The sequence below is a fragment of the Micropterus salmoides genome, unplaced genomic scaffold, assembly GCF_014851395.1.
Source record: "Micropterus salmoides isolate LMB-PRFRI ecotype aquatic unplaced genomic scaffold, ASM1485139v1 Ms_hic_scaffold_5, whole genome shotgun sequence".
Lineage (NCBI taxonomy): Eukaryota > Metazoa > Chordata > Actinopteri > Centrarchiformes > Centrarchidae > Micropterus > Micropterus salmoides.
The window spans coordinates 18,345,052-18,357,702 of NW_024044237.1; the positions used below are offsets into that span (position 1 = coordinate 18,345,052).

At 42.3% G+C, this 12,651-nt stretch overlaps 1 protein-coding gene and 2 pseudogenes across 1 annotated transcript; all 3 read right to left on the reverse strand.

The window, feature by feature from the left end:
- Positions 1-1,435: 1,435 nt before the first annotated feature.
- LOC119889272 (protocadherin alpha-3-like) lies at positions 1,436-3,946 on the reverse strand. Its single transcript, XM_038700178.1, has one exon. The coding sequence runs from the start codon at positions 3,823-3,825 to the stop codon at positions 1,441-1,443; it is 2,385 nt and encodes a 794-aa protein (XP_038556106.1). The 5' UTR covers positions 3,826-3,946; the 3' UTR covers positions 1,436-1,440.
- A 1,177-nt stretch (positions 3,947-5,123) lies between these two features.
- Positions 5,124-7,684, reverse strand: LOC119889256 (annotated as a pseudogene).
- Positions 7,685-8,436: 752 nt separating this feature from the next.
- On the reverse strand, positions 8,437-11,046 carry LOC119889264 (annotated as a pseudogene).
- Positions 11,047-12,651: the final 1,605 nt, after the last annotated feature.

Sequence of the window (12,651 nt, forward strand, 5' to 3'; positions counted from 1 at the left end):
AAGATTCAAGACGCATGGAGTCCCACAGTCTACAAGGTTACTGACATTTATGGTACCACGCACACTGTTGAACCTTTGGAAGGAGGTCCCAGTAAGAGAGTCCATAGGTCGGAGTTGCGACCTTGTGCAAAACCTGTTCCCAAACCCAGAACTAAAACTAGGCTACAGAGCAGTATGCAGCCTCAGCCTGTAGTTATGGACATGCCAGAGTCATCAGGACCTGATTTTGTTGTCGTTGAGGAAGTCCTTCCTCCCCAGTCTGTGCAAACCGCTAATCTGCCCCAGGTGGCAGAAGGCGTTGGTTTATCTGTGACATCCACAGATCAGATTGATAGCGAAGAACCTGATGAACATTGTGCAGATATGAGAAATTGTGACGCAGAGGCTGAATGTGTAAATAGTGATGTGCATCCAGATGTTAGTGACACCGACTTGCCCATGACAAGAAACAGAAACAGGCATGCACTAACATACACAGCTGATGGGACAGGAAATAAAGCCTCTGCACCTAAACCTGCCATAAGAAAAAGCAAACGGGCAACGGCTGGGTCTCATTCAAACCCATTTCACTTGCCAAAGTCAGCCTGTAATGCTGTCTCCGTCAGCACAGACATGGTTTCCCAGGTTTTGACAAGCCTGGGTGCTGCTCTCTTTGAGAAGGCGTTGCAGGGAGCATTTGAGTCTGCTCATGGTTTGTAGTCACCGAGGACGTTGACTATATTGCAGGGGAGTATGTAGCCGGGTGGTAAATCTAGTCATAGGTGATTTTCCCCCTTTATATTTATATAGTTCTAAAAGTTGTGTAAATGTGAATACATGTGTTCTTTGTTGTTTTGTTTGAGAGTAACATTGTTCAATGTAAAGTAAGTGTGAAGTAGATTGTAAGTGGATTTCCACAGTCGTACATGTGATGGCAGACTTTGGTCACAAGGCGGCAGCATTGAGTAGTATTGTTGTTGTTCCGCCAAGTGCATCATGGTCTTTCTTCCTGTTAATGTGCGATGGACGTACAAGGGATTGGTGCGGAGACTTCGTTGTGTAGAATAGCACTACTGGAATTGTATGCTGGGATTTTGGGCGCCAATCGTCGACCATTGTGTACTAAATTTCATGGTAATTGACGTTGAAAGTACGTTGAGTTGTGCGATCTCCGGGAAGTTCCACGTGGGTTTGGTGGAACTTGGTGAAGTCCCACTGCCGTATTTTGTATTGTGTTTTTTTTAATTTTATTTCTCTGCATTTTATTTTTATTTTGCCTCTTCATTCATTCCAACATTTGGGTGTTAGAGACTGTTACAAAATCCAGCATTTGAGCTGTTACGGGAACGACCCAGTAGCATACCACTCTGTAAATTGAACTGTACATGTGGTCAGGAATAAACCTGGAGCTACAGGAACCCCTGAAGTAATTGTGTCCTGGGTGGCATCTAATTCCACGGGCTACATTACCTTGTCTTTATTAGGTAAAGTCTGAGTTCTGGTAAACGTGTCTCTTCCGTTTATACTGATCAGCTCCGCATCTACAGGCGGAAACGGTGCGGGGAAAACCACTACGTCACTCTTCAGTGTGTCGGAGCTGAAACACACGTCATACTGCTGAGTAGCTTTAGAGTAAGACCAACTCCCGTCAGGGTGGGTGGTGATCATCGGGGCGCTGTACCTGCTGAAACTGCCGTCTGTCCTGTGGCATTTCACAGCTATTAAACTGATGAGGCTCAGCAGAAAGATCACTGACACCGACACAATGGCGATCAGCAGATACAGGTTCAAATCAGAGAAGCTCTCCTCCTTTATGGGCACATGTCTGAACTGAGTCTGGATGTCAGCTGTGCTTTCAACCACCACCACATCAACAGACACAGTAGCTGACAGGGAGGGCTCTCCGTTATCAGAAACCAGCACCACCAAGGGGTGAGTTTTCAGGTCATTGTCACTCATTCTCCTCTTAGTCCTGATCTCCCCGGTGCTGGTTCCGATCCGGAAGAGGTTGTTTCCTTTGGGCTCAGACAGGTGATAAGAAAGCAGCGCGTTGTATCCAGAGTCTGCGTCTACAGCCCTGATCTTTGCCACAAAGTATCCCGCTTCAGCAGAATAGGGGATGCTCTCACTGTTAACGGAGCCGTGCTCAGAATAGGGCGCGAGGATCGCGGGACTGTTGTCATTCTCATCCAGGATACAAACGTTCACAGTCACGTTGCTACTGAGCGGAGGAACACCAGAGTCTGTGGCCTGAACTTTAAACTGAAACGTCTTTAACTCCTCGTAGTTAAAAGACTGCAGGCTGACTATATCTCCAGTCTCTGAGTTGATGTTAATCATTGTAGGCAGCGGAACTAAGTTATTATCACACACTAATGAATACCTCACCTGACCATTTTCACTAACGTCAGCATCTGTTGCAGCTACTGCTTTCAAAACCGTCCCAACTGGACTGTTTTCTTTCACATACATGTTAATTACAGTCTCTGAAAACCGAGGTGTGTTGTCATTTACATCAGATACCTGAATAATGACCACGCTTGTGTTAGAGAGAGGGGGCCTACCTTCATCCGTAGCCTTGATAGTGATATTGTAGCTGGAAATGAGTTCCCTGTCTAGCGCGCCACCAATAACTAAAGAATAATAATTTTTATAATTTGTCTCTAATTTAAAGGGAACCGAATTCACTATCTCACATTTGACTTCGCCGTTTCTGCCCCCATCTCTGTCAAGAACCGAAACAAGTGCAATAGCTGTACCGATTTCAGCGTCCTCTTTCACGCTACTAAGTAGTGACGTCACCGTGATGTCAGGCGCATTGTCATTCAGGTCCACCACCTCCACTAGTACTTTACACTGTGCTGTTAATGGAGGCTGGCCTTTGTCAGCAGCCTGCACACGGATTTCAAAGGCAGGATTTGTTTCAAAGTCAATTTTTCCTTCAACGGTTATTATTCCTGTTTCTGAATCAATTGCAAAAATGTCCAAGACTTGGTCCTGATCTTTCGAATTGAGTAAATATACGATATCTTTGTTTGCCCCCTCATCAGCGTCAGTTGCAGTTACTGTTGCTACTGTACTGCCAAGCGGTGCATTTTCTGTAATACTTGTTTTATACAATGTTTTGGTAAAGACTGGGATATTGTCATTGTTATCCAACACATTAATTATGATCTCTGACGTGCCTGATTTTGGAGGCGTTCCTCCATCTACAGCGGTGAGCGTGAGTTTGATTAAAGCCTGTTTTTCTCGGTCTAATGATTTCTGAAGGACCAACTCGGCTGACACACTCTCTCCTTTGTGCACCGCTAAAGAAAAATACTCACTGGGATTAAGCTTGTATGTGTTAATGCTGTTTTTCCTCACATCGGCATCGTAGGCCGAGAGCACAGGGAATGTAGCTCCCGGCAATACGCTCTCTGCTATATCGATAGCTTGTGATTTGGCACTGAAAGAGGGGGAGTTGTCGTTTACGTCAAGGATATTCACTTCAATACGGTAAAGTTTTAGTGGATTATTAATCACAGCCTCCACATTTATTGTGCATTTTGCAGCTCTCGCGCAGACCTCTTCTCTGTCTATTCTTTCACTGACGTAGAGAAATCCTGACTTTAAATTAACATCGAAATACTTCCTCTTTGATCCAGTAACAATCTGAAACATACGTGACTCCAAATCCTGTACGTTAAGATTTAGATCCTTGGCGAGATTTCCGACAGAAGTCCCCAGGTTTACCTCCTCTGAGACGGAATAGGAGAGCTGCCCAGACACCACTCCCCAGTAATACTCCAAGACAACAAGCACTAGATATATCCCAATGCAGGTCTTTCTTCCCGGCAGATGCATACTTCCATAAAACGAGAACTAAGCATATATCCTTATATCAACTTGCCTTTTGCCTATTAAGGACAAAATATCGTATGAAAGACCGAATTATACGTCCGTAGGTTTTCTATATCCATCCCCCTTCGCCCTGCGTCTCATTCTAACAAAGCACCTGGCAAAAATGATCCTTTTAAAGTGGGAGGGGCCTGCACACATCGGCGACCTGCTGGCGGTGTTACGGTCTATAGTGTCGCTTCATGGCCATTTGAAAGAACTACAATGGTTTAAAATAAACAAACATTACATTTCTTAGAAACCACCAGAATTTAAATGATTCATATCAGTGATGAACTACGAAATGACAGATTCTTCATCACCGAGTGTTCTGCCGTGCCATTATAACGTACTAATCGCCACATATTTCAGGACCATGGATAGAGCATCATAATGCTGATGCAGCATGGTATTCAAAGCAGACATCACATGCGAGCAGTTAAGTGTCGCATCTTCTTGAAAAAAGTATAAATTATTTAGACAACAAGCCACATGGTTTGTGACTTCCCAGACCTCAAATTTAATGGATATTCCCATACGAAAAAACATTAGCATAAGGATTCACAAGTCAAAAAATTATCACAACTATTTTGTTTTTATCGTTTTACTGCAGTTTTTATATGTTGAACTTGCCCGCAAACTTAGATTCAGCACCAAAACAGCGACATTTTATTCATTTTCATAAATGAAAGTTGTGTACAACCATACAACTCATTATAGAAAATACATTTTATATCAATGCTTGCAGGAAAGTGAACTAATTGAAACCAATTTCTGAGTATTCTCAAGTTTAAGCGCTATGAGTGTCTGGCTTGTTTTATGCAAATAAAATTTTAAGAACAGTTTGACTCCGTTTGACTCATTGTCAAAGTAAGCAACATGAACGAGTAATGTCCCTTAAAACTGCAATGTTGAATATCTAATAATTAATATATTGTTAATTTTTTCACTGTTTCTTGATTCATGTTTATAGGAGGTATTGAGATGAACAAACTATTTTGACTGACGTACGTTGTCAAAAGTAAGAAACATTTCCAGAGCTGTACACATGAAATCGATTTTGAATGAGAAGTCTTTATAATCCTATGTAATAAAGTTTTACGTGATGTTATTTAAGTAGTAACATGTGAATATAATACCGTATTGGAGCATACATTGTAGATATGTAAATGCATTCTACAAATGCACAGACGCAGACTAATGACTGTTCAAATTAAAACAAGCTCATATGGAAGTCTTCTTTTTACAATGCAATGTATGGAGCTGACCTAACAACTCAACTAAAAGAAATGATAAAGTAATCTTACCTTGTCTTTGTTAGGTAAAGTCTGAGTTCTGGTGAAAGTGTCTCCTCCGTTTATACTGATCAGCTCCGCATCTACAGGCGGAAACGGTGCGGGGAAAACCACTACGTCACTCTTCAGTGTGTCGGAGCTGAAACACACGTCATACTGCTGAGTAGCTTTAGAGTAAGACCAGCTCCCGTCAGGGTGGGTGGTGATCATTGGGGCGCTGTACCTGCTGAAACTGCCGTCTGTCCTGTGGCATTTCACAGCTATTAAACTGATGAGGCTCAGCAGAAAGATCACTGACACCGACACAATGGCGATCAGCAGATACAGGTTCAAATCAGAGAAGCTCTCCTCCTTTATGGGCACATGTCTGAACTGAGTCTGGATGTCAGCTGTACTTTCAACCACCACCACATCAACAGACACAGTAGCTGACAGGGAGGGCTCTCCGTTATCAGAAACCAACACCACCAAGGGGTGAGTTTTCAGGTCATTGTCACTCATTCTCCTCTTAGTCCTGATCTCCCCGGTGCTGGTTCCGATCCGGAAGAGGTTGTTTCCTTTGGGCTCAGACAGGTGATAAGAAAGCAGCGCGTTGTATCCAGAGTCTGCGTCTACAGCCCTGATCTTTGCCACAAAGTATCCCGCTTCAGCAGAATAGGGGATGCTCTCACTGTTAACGGAGCCGTGCTCAGAATAAGGCGCGAGGATCGCGGGACTGTTGTCATTCTCATCCAGGATACAAACGTTCACAGTCACGTTGCTGCTGAGCGGAGGAACACCAGAGTCTGTGGCCTGAACTTTAAACTGAAACGTCTTTAACTCCTCGTAGTTAAAAGACTGCAGGCTGACTATATCTCCAGTCTCTGAGTTAATGTTAATCATTGTCGAGAGAGGCAGCGAGTTACTGTCAGTTTGTAAAAATGAATAGCTCACCTGACCATTTTGATCGATGTCTGCATCAACTGCTGAAACTGTTTTTATAACTGCCCCCACTGGACTGTTTTCTTTCACATAGACATTGATTATATTTTCTGTGAACAGAGGTTTGTTGTCATTTACATCTGACACGTGTACAGTAATAACGCTCGTGCTGGAAAGAGGGGGGCTGCCCTCATCAGTAGCAGTGATGCTGATATTATATTGAGATGCGCTCTCTCTGTCAAGAGGACCGTCCACCACCAGCGAGTAGGAATTCTTATAGTTTGACTCTATTTTAAAAGGTACATTATTGGAAATCTTACAGTTCACCATCCCATTTTTCCCTCCGTCTTTATCAAATACTGAAACAAGTGCAATGGCGGTGCCAAAGGACGCGTCTTCTTTCACAGTGTTTAACAATGATGTAACTGAAATTTTAGGTGCATTATCATTAACGTCTAAAACTGCAATCAGTAACTTGGCATGTGAGGTCATTGGTGAGGAAGCCCCATCACTGGCCTGTACTCGAATCTCAAAAGCATTATTTTCTTCAAAGTCGATATTCTTTTTATTTGTTACAGTCCCTGTTTTTTCATCTATAGCAAACAGATCTGTTTGTTTTCCTCTGCCTACTTCACTGAATGAATACAATACCTGTCCATTTTGTCCAGCATCTAAATCAGTAGCATTTAGCGTTATTATCGATGTGCCTATTTTTACATTCTCATACACACTGGCCTTGTACAGCGTTTGACTGAATATAGGAGCGTTATCATTAATGTCCAAGACATTGATTGTAATTACCATAGTGCCAGATTTAGCAGGAGTTCCTCCATCAATCGCGGTCAGTGTGAGTCTGATCACAGACTGTTTCTCTCTGTCTAAAACTTTCTGAAGCAGCAATTCGGGAGTTACGCTTTCTCCTTTATGTGTAGCCAGAGAGAAGTGTTCATTTTGGCTGAGTTTGTAGGTATTTACAGTATTTTTACCGACGTCTGCATCATGAGCAGGATGCAGGGGGAATTTCGCCCCCGCTGCTGTGCTCTCACTAATGTTCATTACCTGCGACGTTCTTAGAAATGAAGGCGAATTATCATTTACATCTAAGATTGTAATTTCAATACGGTACAGTTTCAATGGATTATTAATAACTGCTTCTACACTCAGTGAACATTTGGGCTCGTCGCCGCAGAGTTGCTCTCGATCTATTCTCTCATTGACATACAGGACACCAGTCTTTAGATTTACCTCGAAATATTTTGTCTCTGATCCAGCAACGATCTGAAACATGCGGGACTCCAAATCCTGGACATTAAGTTCAGATCTTTAGCGATATTTCCGACAACAGTCCCCAGATTTACCTCCTCTGAGACGGAGTAAGAGAGCTGCCCAGACACCGCTTCCCAGTAACAATCCAGCAGCACGACCAAGAGATAAATCCACACAGAGCTCCTTTTGCTCGGTGAACGCATAATTCTACACATCGAGAAGGAGCATGTAGGCAAATCTTGACAACACGTTACAACAACCACGCGATCAAGAAAGAAACATTCCAAACAAATCTTTCTGCATTTTCAAGACCGAATAGGACAACCGCCGTCCGACTTCTGTTTGTAACAAAGCCAGCACATACATCATCCGCTGAATCTGGGAGGAGCCCTAAACCACCAAATAGACCTTCCAGATGTGATGGTCTACAGTGTCCCCGTGTGGACATATCTCATAACTACATGCTACATTAAACTTAATGAAATGAGAAAGTACTAAATGTGATAAATGATCCTTAAACATAAAGCAGTTGAAATAACTAAAAGTTAAAATATCAAAACAAGCACTTTGAGTCCACCTAATATTAAAATTAACATTATGTGACTGAAGTGTACTGCAACAACAGTGAGTGAGAAATTTGTTATGGTAAAAACTACACTGTGGTTTTTTTTTTTTTTTTAACTTAAGAGCAAAGTAACTACAAAGATCAAATCAACGTGTTTCCTTGAACATATATTATGAAAAATGTAAACATGGTGTTCACCTGTTGTTGCCAAATATGTGTAAATTTATTTTTTAAAAACCGCACTTCAACAATATTTTGTTTTGCATCTCGTTCTGGAAATTACAAGCGACTTTTAAAAAGTTGCATTCAGTACCGCGGAGAGCGACCCACAATGAGATTGTGGCTCAGCAACCGAATATAACTGGAATTTAAAAAAAAAACATCAACAAATGAACAGCAAGCTACAATCAACAATATAGACTTACAAACACAATAGCCAGAATTACTTCTGCTTGATATGAATTCCGTCTTAATTGATAGGAGAGTTCCCAAATACCATGACAGTTTGTTGACCGTAACAAAGCACAAAGACCTCTTTTGTTAAGCACTTTTTGAAACTATTCTCTTACCTTGTCTTTGTTAGGTAAAGTCTGAGTTCTGGTGAAAGTGTCTCCTCCGTTTATACTGATCAGCTCCGCATCTACAGGCGGAAACGGTGCGGGGAAAACCACTACGTCACTCTTCAGTGTGTCGGAGCTGAAACACACGTCATACTGCTGAGTAGCTTTAGAGTAAGACCAGCTCCCGTCAGGGTGGGTGGTGATCATTGGGGCGCTGTACCTGCTGAAACTGCCGTCTGTCCTGTGGCATTTCACAGCTATTAAACTGATGAGGCTCAGCAGAAAGATCACTGACACCGACACAATGGCGATCAGCAGATACAGGTTCAAATCAGAGAAGCTCTCCTCCTTTATGGGCACATGTCTGAACTGAGTCTGGATGTCAGCTGTGCTTTCAACCACCACCACATCAATAGACACAGTAGCTGACAGGGAGGGCTCTCCGTTATCAGAAACCACACCACCAAGGGGTGAGTTTTCAGGTCATTGTCACTCATTCTCCTCTTAGTCCTGATCTCCCCGGTGCTGGTTCCGATCCGGAAGAGGTTGTTTCCTTTGGGCTCAGACAGGTGATAAGAAAGCAGCGCGTTGTATCCAGAGTCTGCGTCTACAGCCCTGATCTTTGCCACAAAGTATCCCGCTTCAGCAGAATAGGGGATGCTCTCACTGTTAACGGAGCCGTGCTCAGAATAGGGCGCGAGGATCGCGGGACTGTTGTCATTCTCATCCAGGATACAAACGTTCACAGTCACGTTGCTGCTGAGCGGAGGAACACCAGAGTCTGTGGCCTGAACTTTAAACTGGAACGTTTTTAACTCCTCGTAGTTAAAAGACTGCAGGCTGACTATATCTCCAGTCTCTGAGTTAATGTTAATCATTGTCGAGAGAGGCAGCGAGTTACTGTCAGTTTGTAAAAATGAATAGCTCACCTGACCATTTTGATCGATGTCTGCATCAACTGCTGAAACTGTTTTTATAACTGCTCCCACTGGACTGTTTTCTTTCACATAGACATTGATTATATTTTCTGTGAACAGAGGTTTGTTGTCATTTACATCTGAGACGTGTACAGTAATAACGCTCGTGCTGGAAAGAGGGGGGCTGCCCTCATCAGTAGCAGTGATGCTGATATTATATTGAGATGCGCTCTCTCTGTCAAGAGGACCGTCCACCACCAGCGAGTAGTAATTCTTATAATTTGATCTAATTTAAAAGGTACATTATTGGAAATCTTACAGTTCACCATCCCATTTTTCCCTCCGTCTTTATCAAATACTGAAACAAGTGCAATGGCGGTGCCAATGGACGCGTCTTCTTTCACAGTGTTTAACAATGACGTAACTGCAATTTCAGGTGCATTATCATTAACGTCTAAAACTTCAATCAGTAACTTGGCATGTGAGGTCATTGGTGAGGAAGCCCCATCACTGGCCTGTACTCGAATCTCAAAAGCATTATTTTCTTCAAAGTCGATATTCTTTGTATTTGTTACTGTCCCTGTTTTTTCATCTATAGCAAACACATCTGCGTTTTTCCTCTGCCTACTTTACTGAATGAATATCACTTGGCCATTTTTTCCAGCATCTAAATCAGTAGCATTTAGCATTATTATCGATGTGTCTATCTTTACATTCTCATACACACTGGCCTTGTACAGAGTTTGACTGAATACAGGAGCGTTATCATTAATGTCCAAGACATTGATTGAATTACCATAGTGCCAGATTTAGCAGGAGTTCCTCCATCAATCGCGGTCAGTGTGAGTCTGATCACAGACTGTTTCTCTCTGTCTAAAACTTTGAAGCAGCAATTCGGGAGTTACACTTTCTCCTTTATGTGTAGCCAAAGTGAAGTGTTCATTTTGGCTGAGTTTGTAGGTATTTACAGTGTTTTTACCGACGTCTGCATCGTCAGCAGGATGCAGAGGGAATTTCGCCCCCGCTGCTGTATTCTCACTAATGTCGATTACCTGTGATGTGCTGAGAAATGACGGGGAATTATCATTTACATCTAATATTACAATTTCAATACGGTACAGTTTTAATGGGTTGCTAATAACTGCTTCTACACTCAGTGAACATTTGGGCTCGTCGCCGCAGAGTTGCTCTCGATCTATTCTCTCATTGACATACAGGACACCAGTCTTTAGATTTACCTCGAAATATTTTGTCTTTGATCCAGCAACGATCTGAAACATGCGGGACTCCAAATCCTGGACATTGAGGTTCAGATCTTTAGCGATATTTCCGACAACAGTCCCCAGATTTACCTCCTCTGAGACGGAGTAAGAGAGCTGCCCAGACACCGCTTCCCAGTAACAATCCAGCAGCACGACCAAGAGATAAATCCACACAGAGCTCCTTCTGCTCGGTGAATGCATAATTCCATACATCGAGAATAATCATAGAGACAGGTTCATTCAGTTCCGTCACAAAAATAAAGAAGTGAAGCTGAGTAGACAAATACACCAAAGCAATAGAAACCACCACACGGAAATTGTCGTCGTCTCTTCTCTTTCACCGTCTCCGTCTCTTTGTTTCAGTCGCCAGAGAAACATCATAGTCCTCTGAATCTGGGAGGAGCCCCGAGCAACCAGAGAGGAAGTTCAGATGTGATGGTCTACAATGTCCCCATGTGGACACTTGCAACAACTACATCCAACCAACATAACAATGTTACACCGACCTCTACTTTATGTACCCTGAAACATTTAGCCAAATCTCAGAAAATATTGGTCAACATGACTCCGTCTTTTATTCCACTATTTATTGTTTTTCAGCAAATTAGATTGTCCTGAAAACTAAGATAGAAATAAATAAAAGATGTGAAAACTGACGGAAATAATGGGACTCTTCTTCAGTGAGTCCACTGTTTTTGGAACAGAGGACTTGTAAATCACAAATATAAATCCATAAACATATAGCAAACACTCACTTCGCTTTATGTCCAGCAACTAGAGAAAAAATAGGTACAACGGAGACCTTCCCGAGGAATAATAAGTCTGACAGCATTCACGTGTATGAATGTTTTTTAAATATAACTGGTTGCTATTTTTAGAGAGTATAGGGTCCATACAAACGTACTTTCACACCATGGCTAGCGACGTTCCGTTCAAAAGTACCGAATATGCACCCCAGTTACTCTTTTTTCTAAATTGTATGTGTTTTATCTTACTCCTACCATATTAATTACGTTTGTTCAAAGGTCAAGCCAGTTTAACCTACCTGAGGTAAAGCCCTGCTGATAAAAACACAACACTAAATAGCACACGTTCCCGACATAGTGTACTAATGTGCATAATTACTTTATGTTCTGGCCTTGAATGTAACGACATATCCCGTTTAATACGCAGTGTTTTCGTAACTGCAGAGATAATTTACGGCAAATGTGTTACAGATACTTAGAAGGCGATTGATGATTTCTGTGATATAGCTACTGTAGTGTTCAGCGTAGCATAGATATGTTTAAATGTATTAAAAACATGGAACAGTTGAACAGACCATTTCTTTGACCTTTATGTCTTGAGGCGTGCAAACAACACAAATTCAGACAGTTGCATAGAGCAAATCGCATTAAAATGCCGAATTAGAAGTCAGCTATGAATGAGATGCGCATTACGTGCTGCAGATTTAATTATGCCGTTTTAAAACGATTCATGCTATAGTACTTAAAATAGAAATTATATATAAAGTAGCTATATGTTGAGTAGGTTGACATTTTATCAACTGTAGCCTGTTGTGCTTTTGTCGATGCTTTAGAAATAGTGCAATAATAAGTACTTAATGCTAATGTTCTTACCTTGTCTTTATTAGGTAAGTCTGAGTTCTGGTGAAAGTGTCTCCTCCGTTTAACTGATCAGCTCCGCATCTACAGGCGGAAACGGTGCGGGGAAAACCACTACGTCACTCTTCAGTGTGTCGGAGCTGAAACACCGTCATACTGCTGAGTAGCTTTAGAGTAAGACCAGCTCCCGTCAGGGTGGGTGGTGATCATTGGGGCGCTGTACCTGCTGAAACTGCCGTCTGTCCTGTGGCATTTCACAGCTATTAAACTGATGAGGCTCAGCAGAAAGATCACTGACACCGACACAATGGCGATCAGCAGATACAGGTTCAAATCAGAGAAGCTCTCCTCCTTTATGGGCACATGTCTGAACTGAGTCTGGATGTCAGCTGTGCTTTCAACC

Coding starts and splice junctions, on each gene's coding strand:
- LOC119889272 (XM_038700178.1), bottom strand. CDS start 3,825: ATGCATCTGCCGGGAAGAAAGACCTGCATTGGGATATATCTAGTGCTT.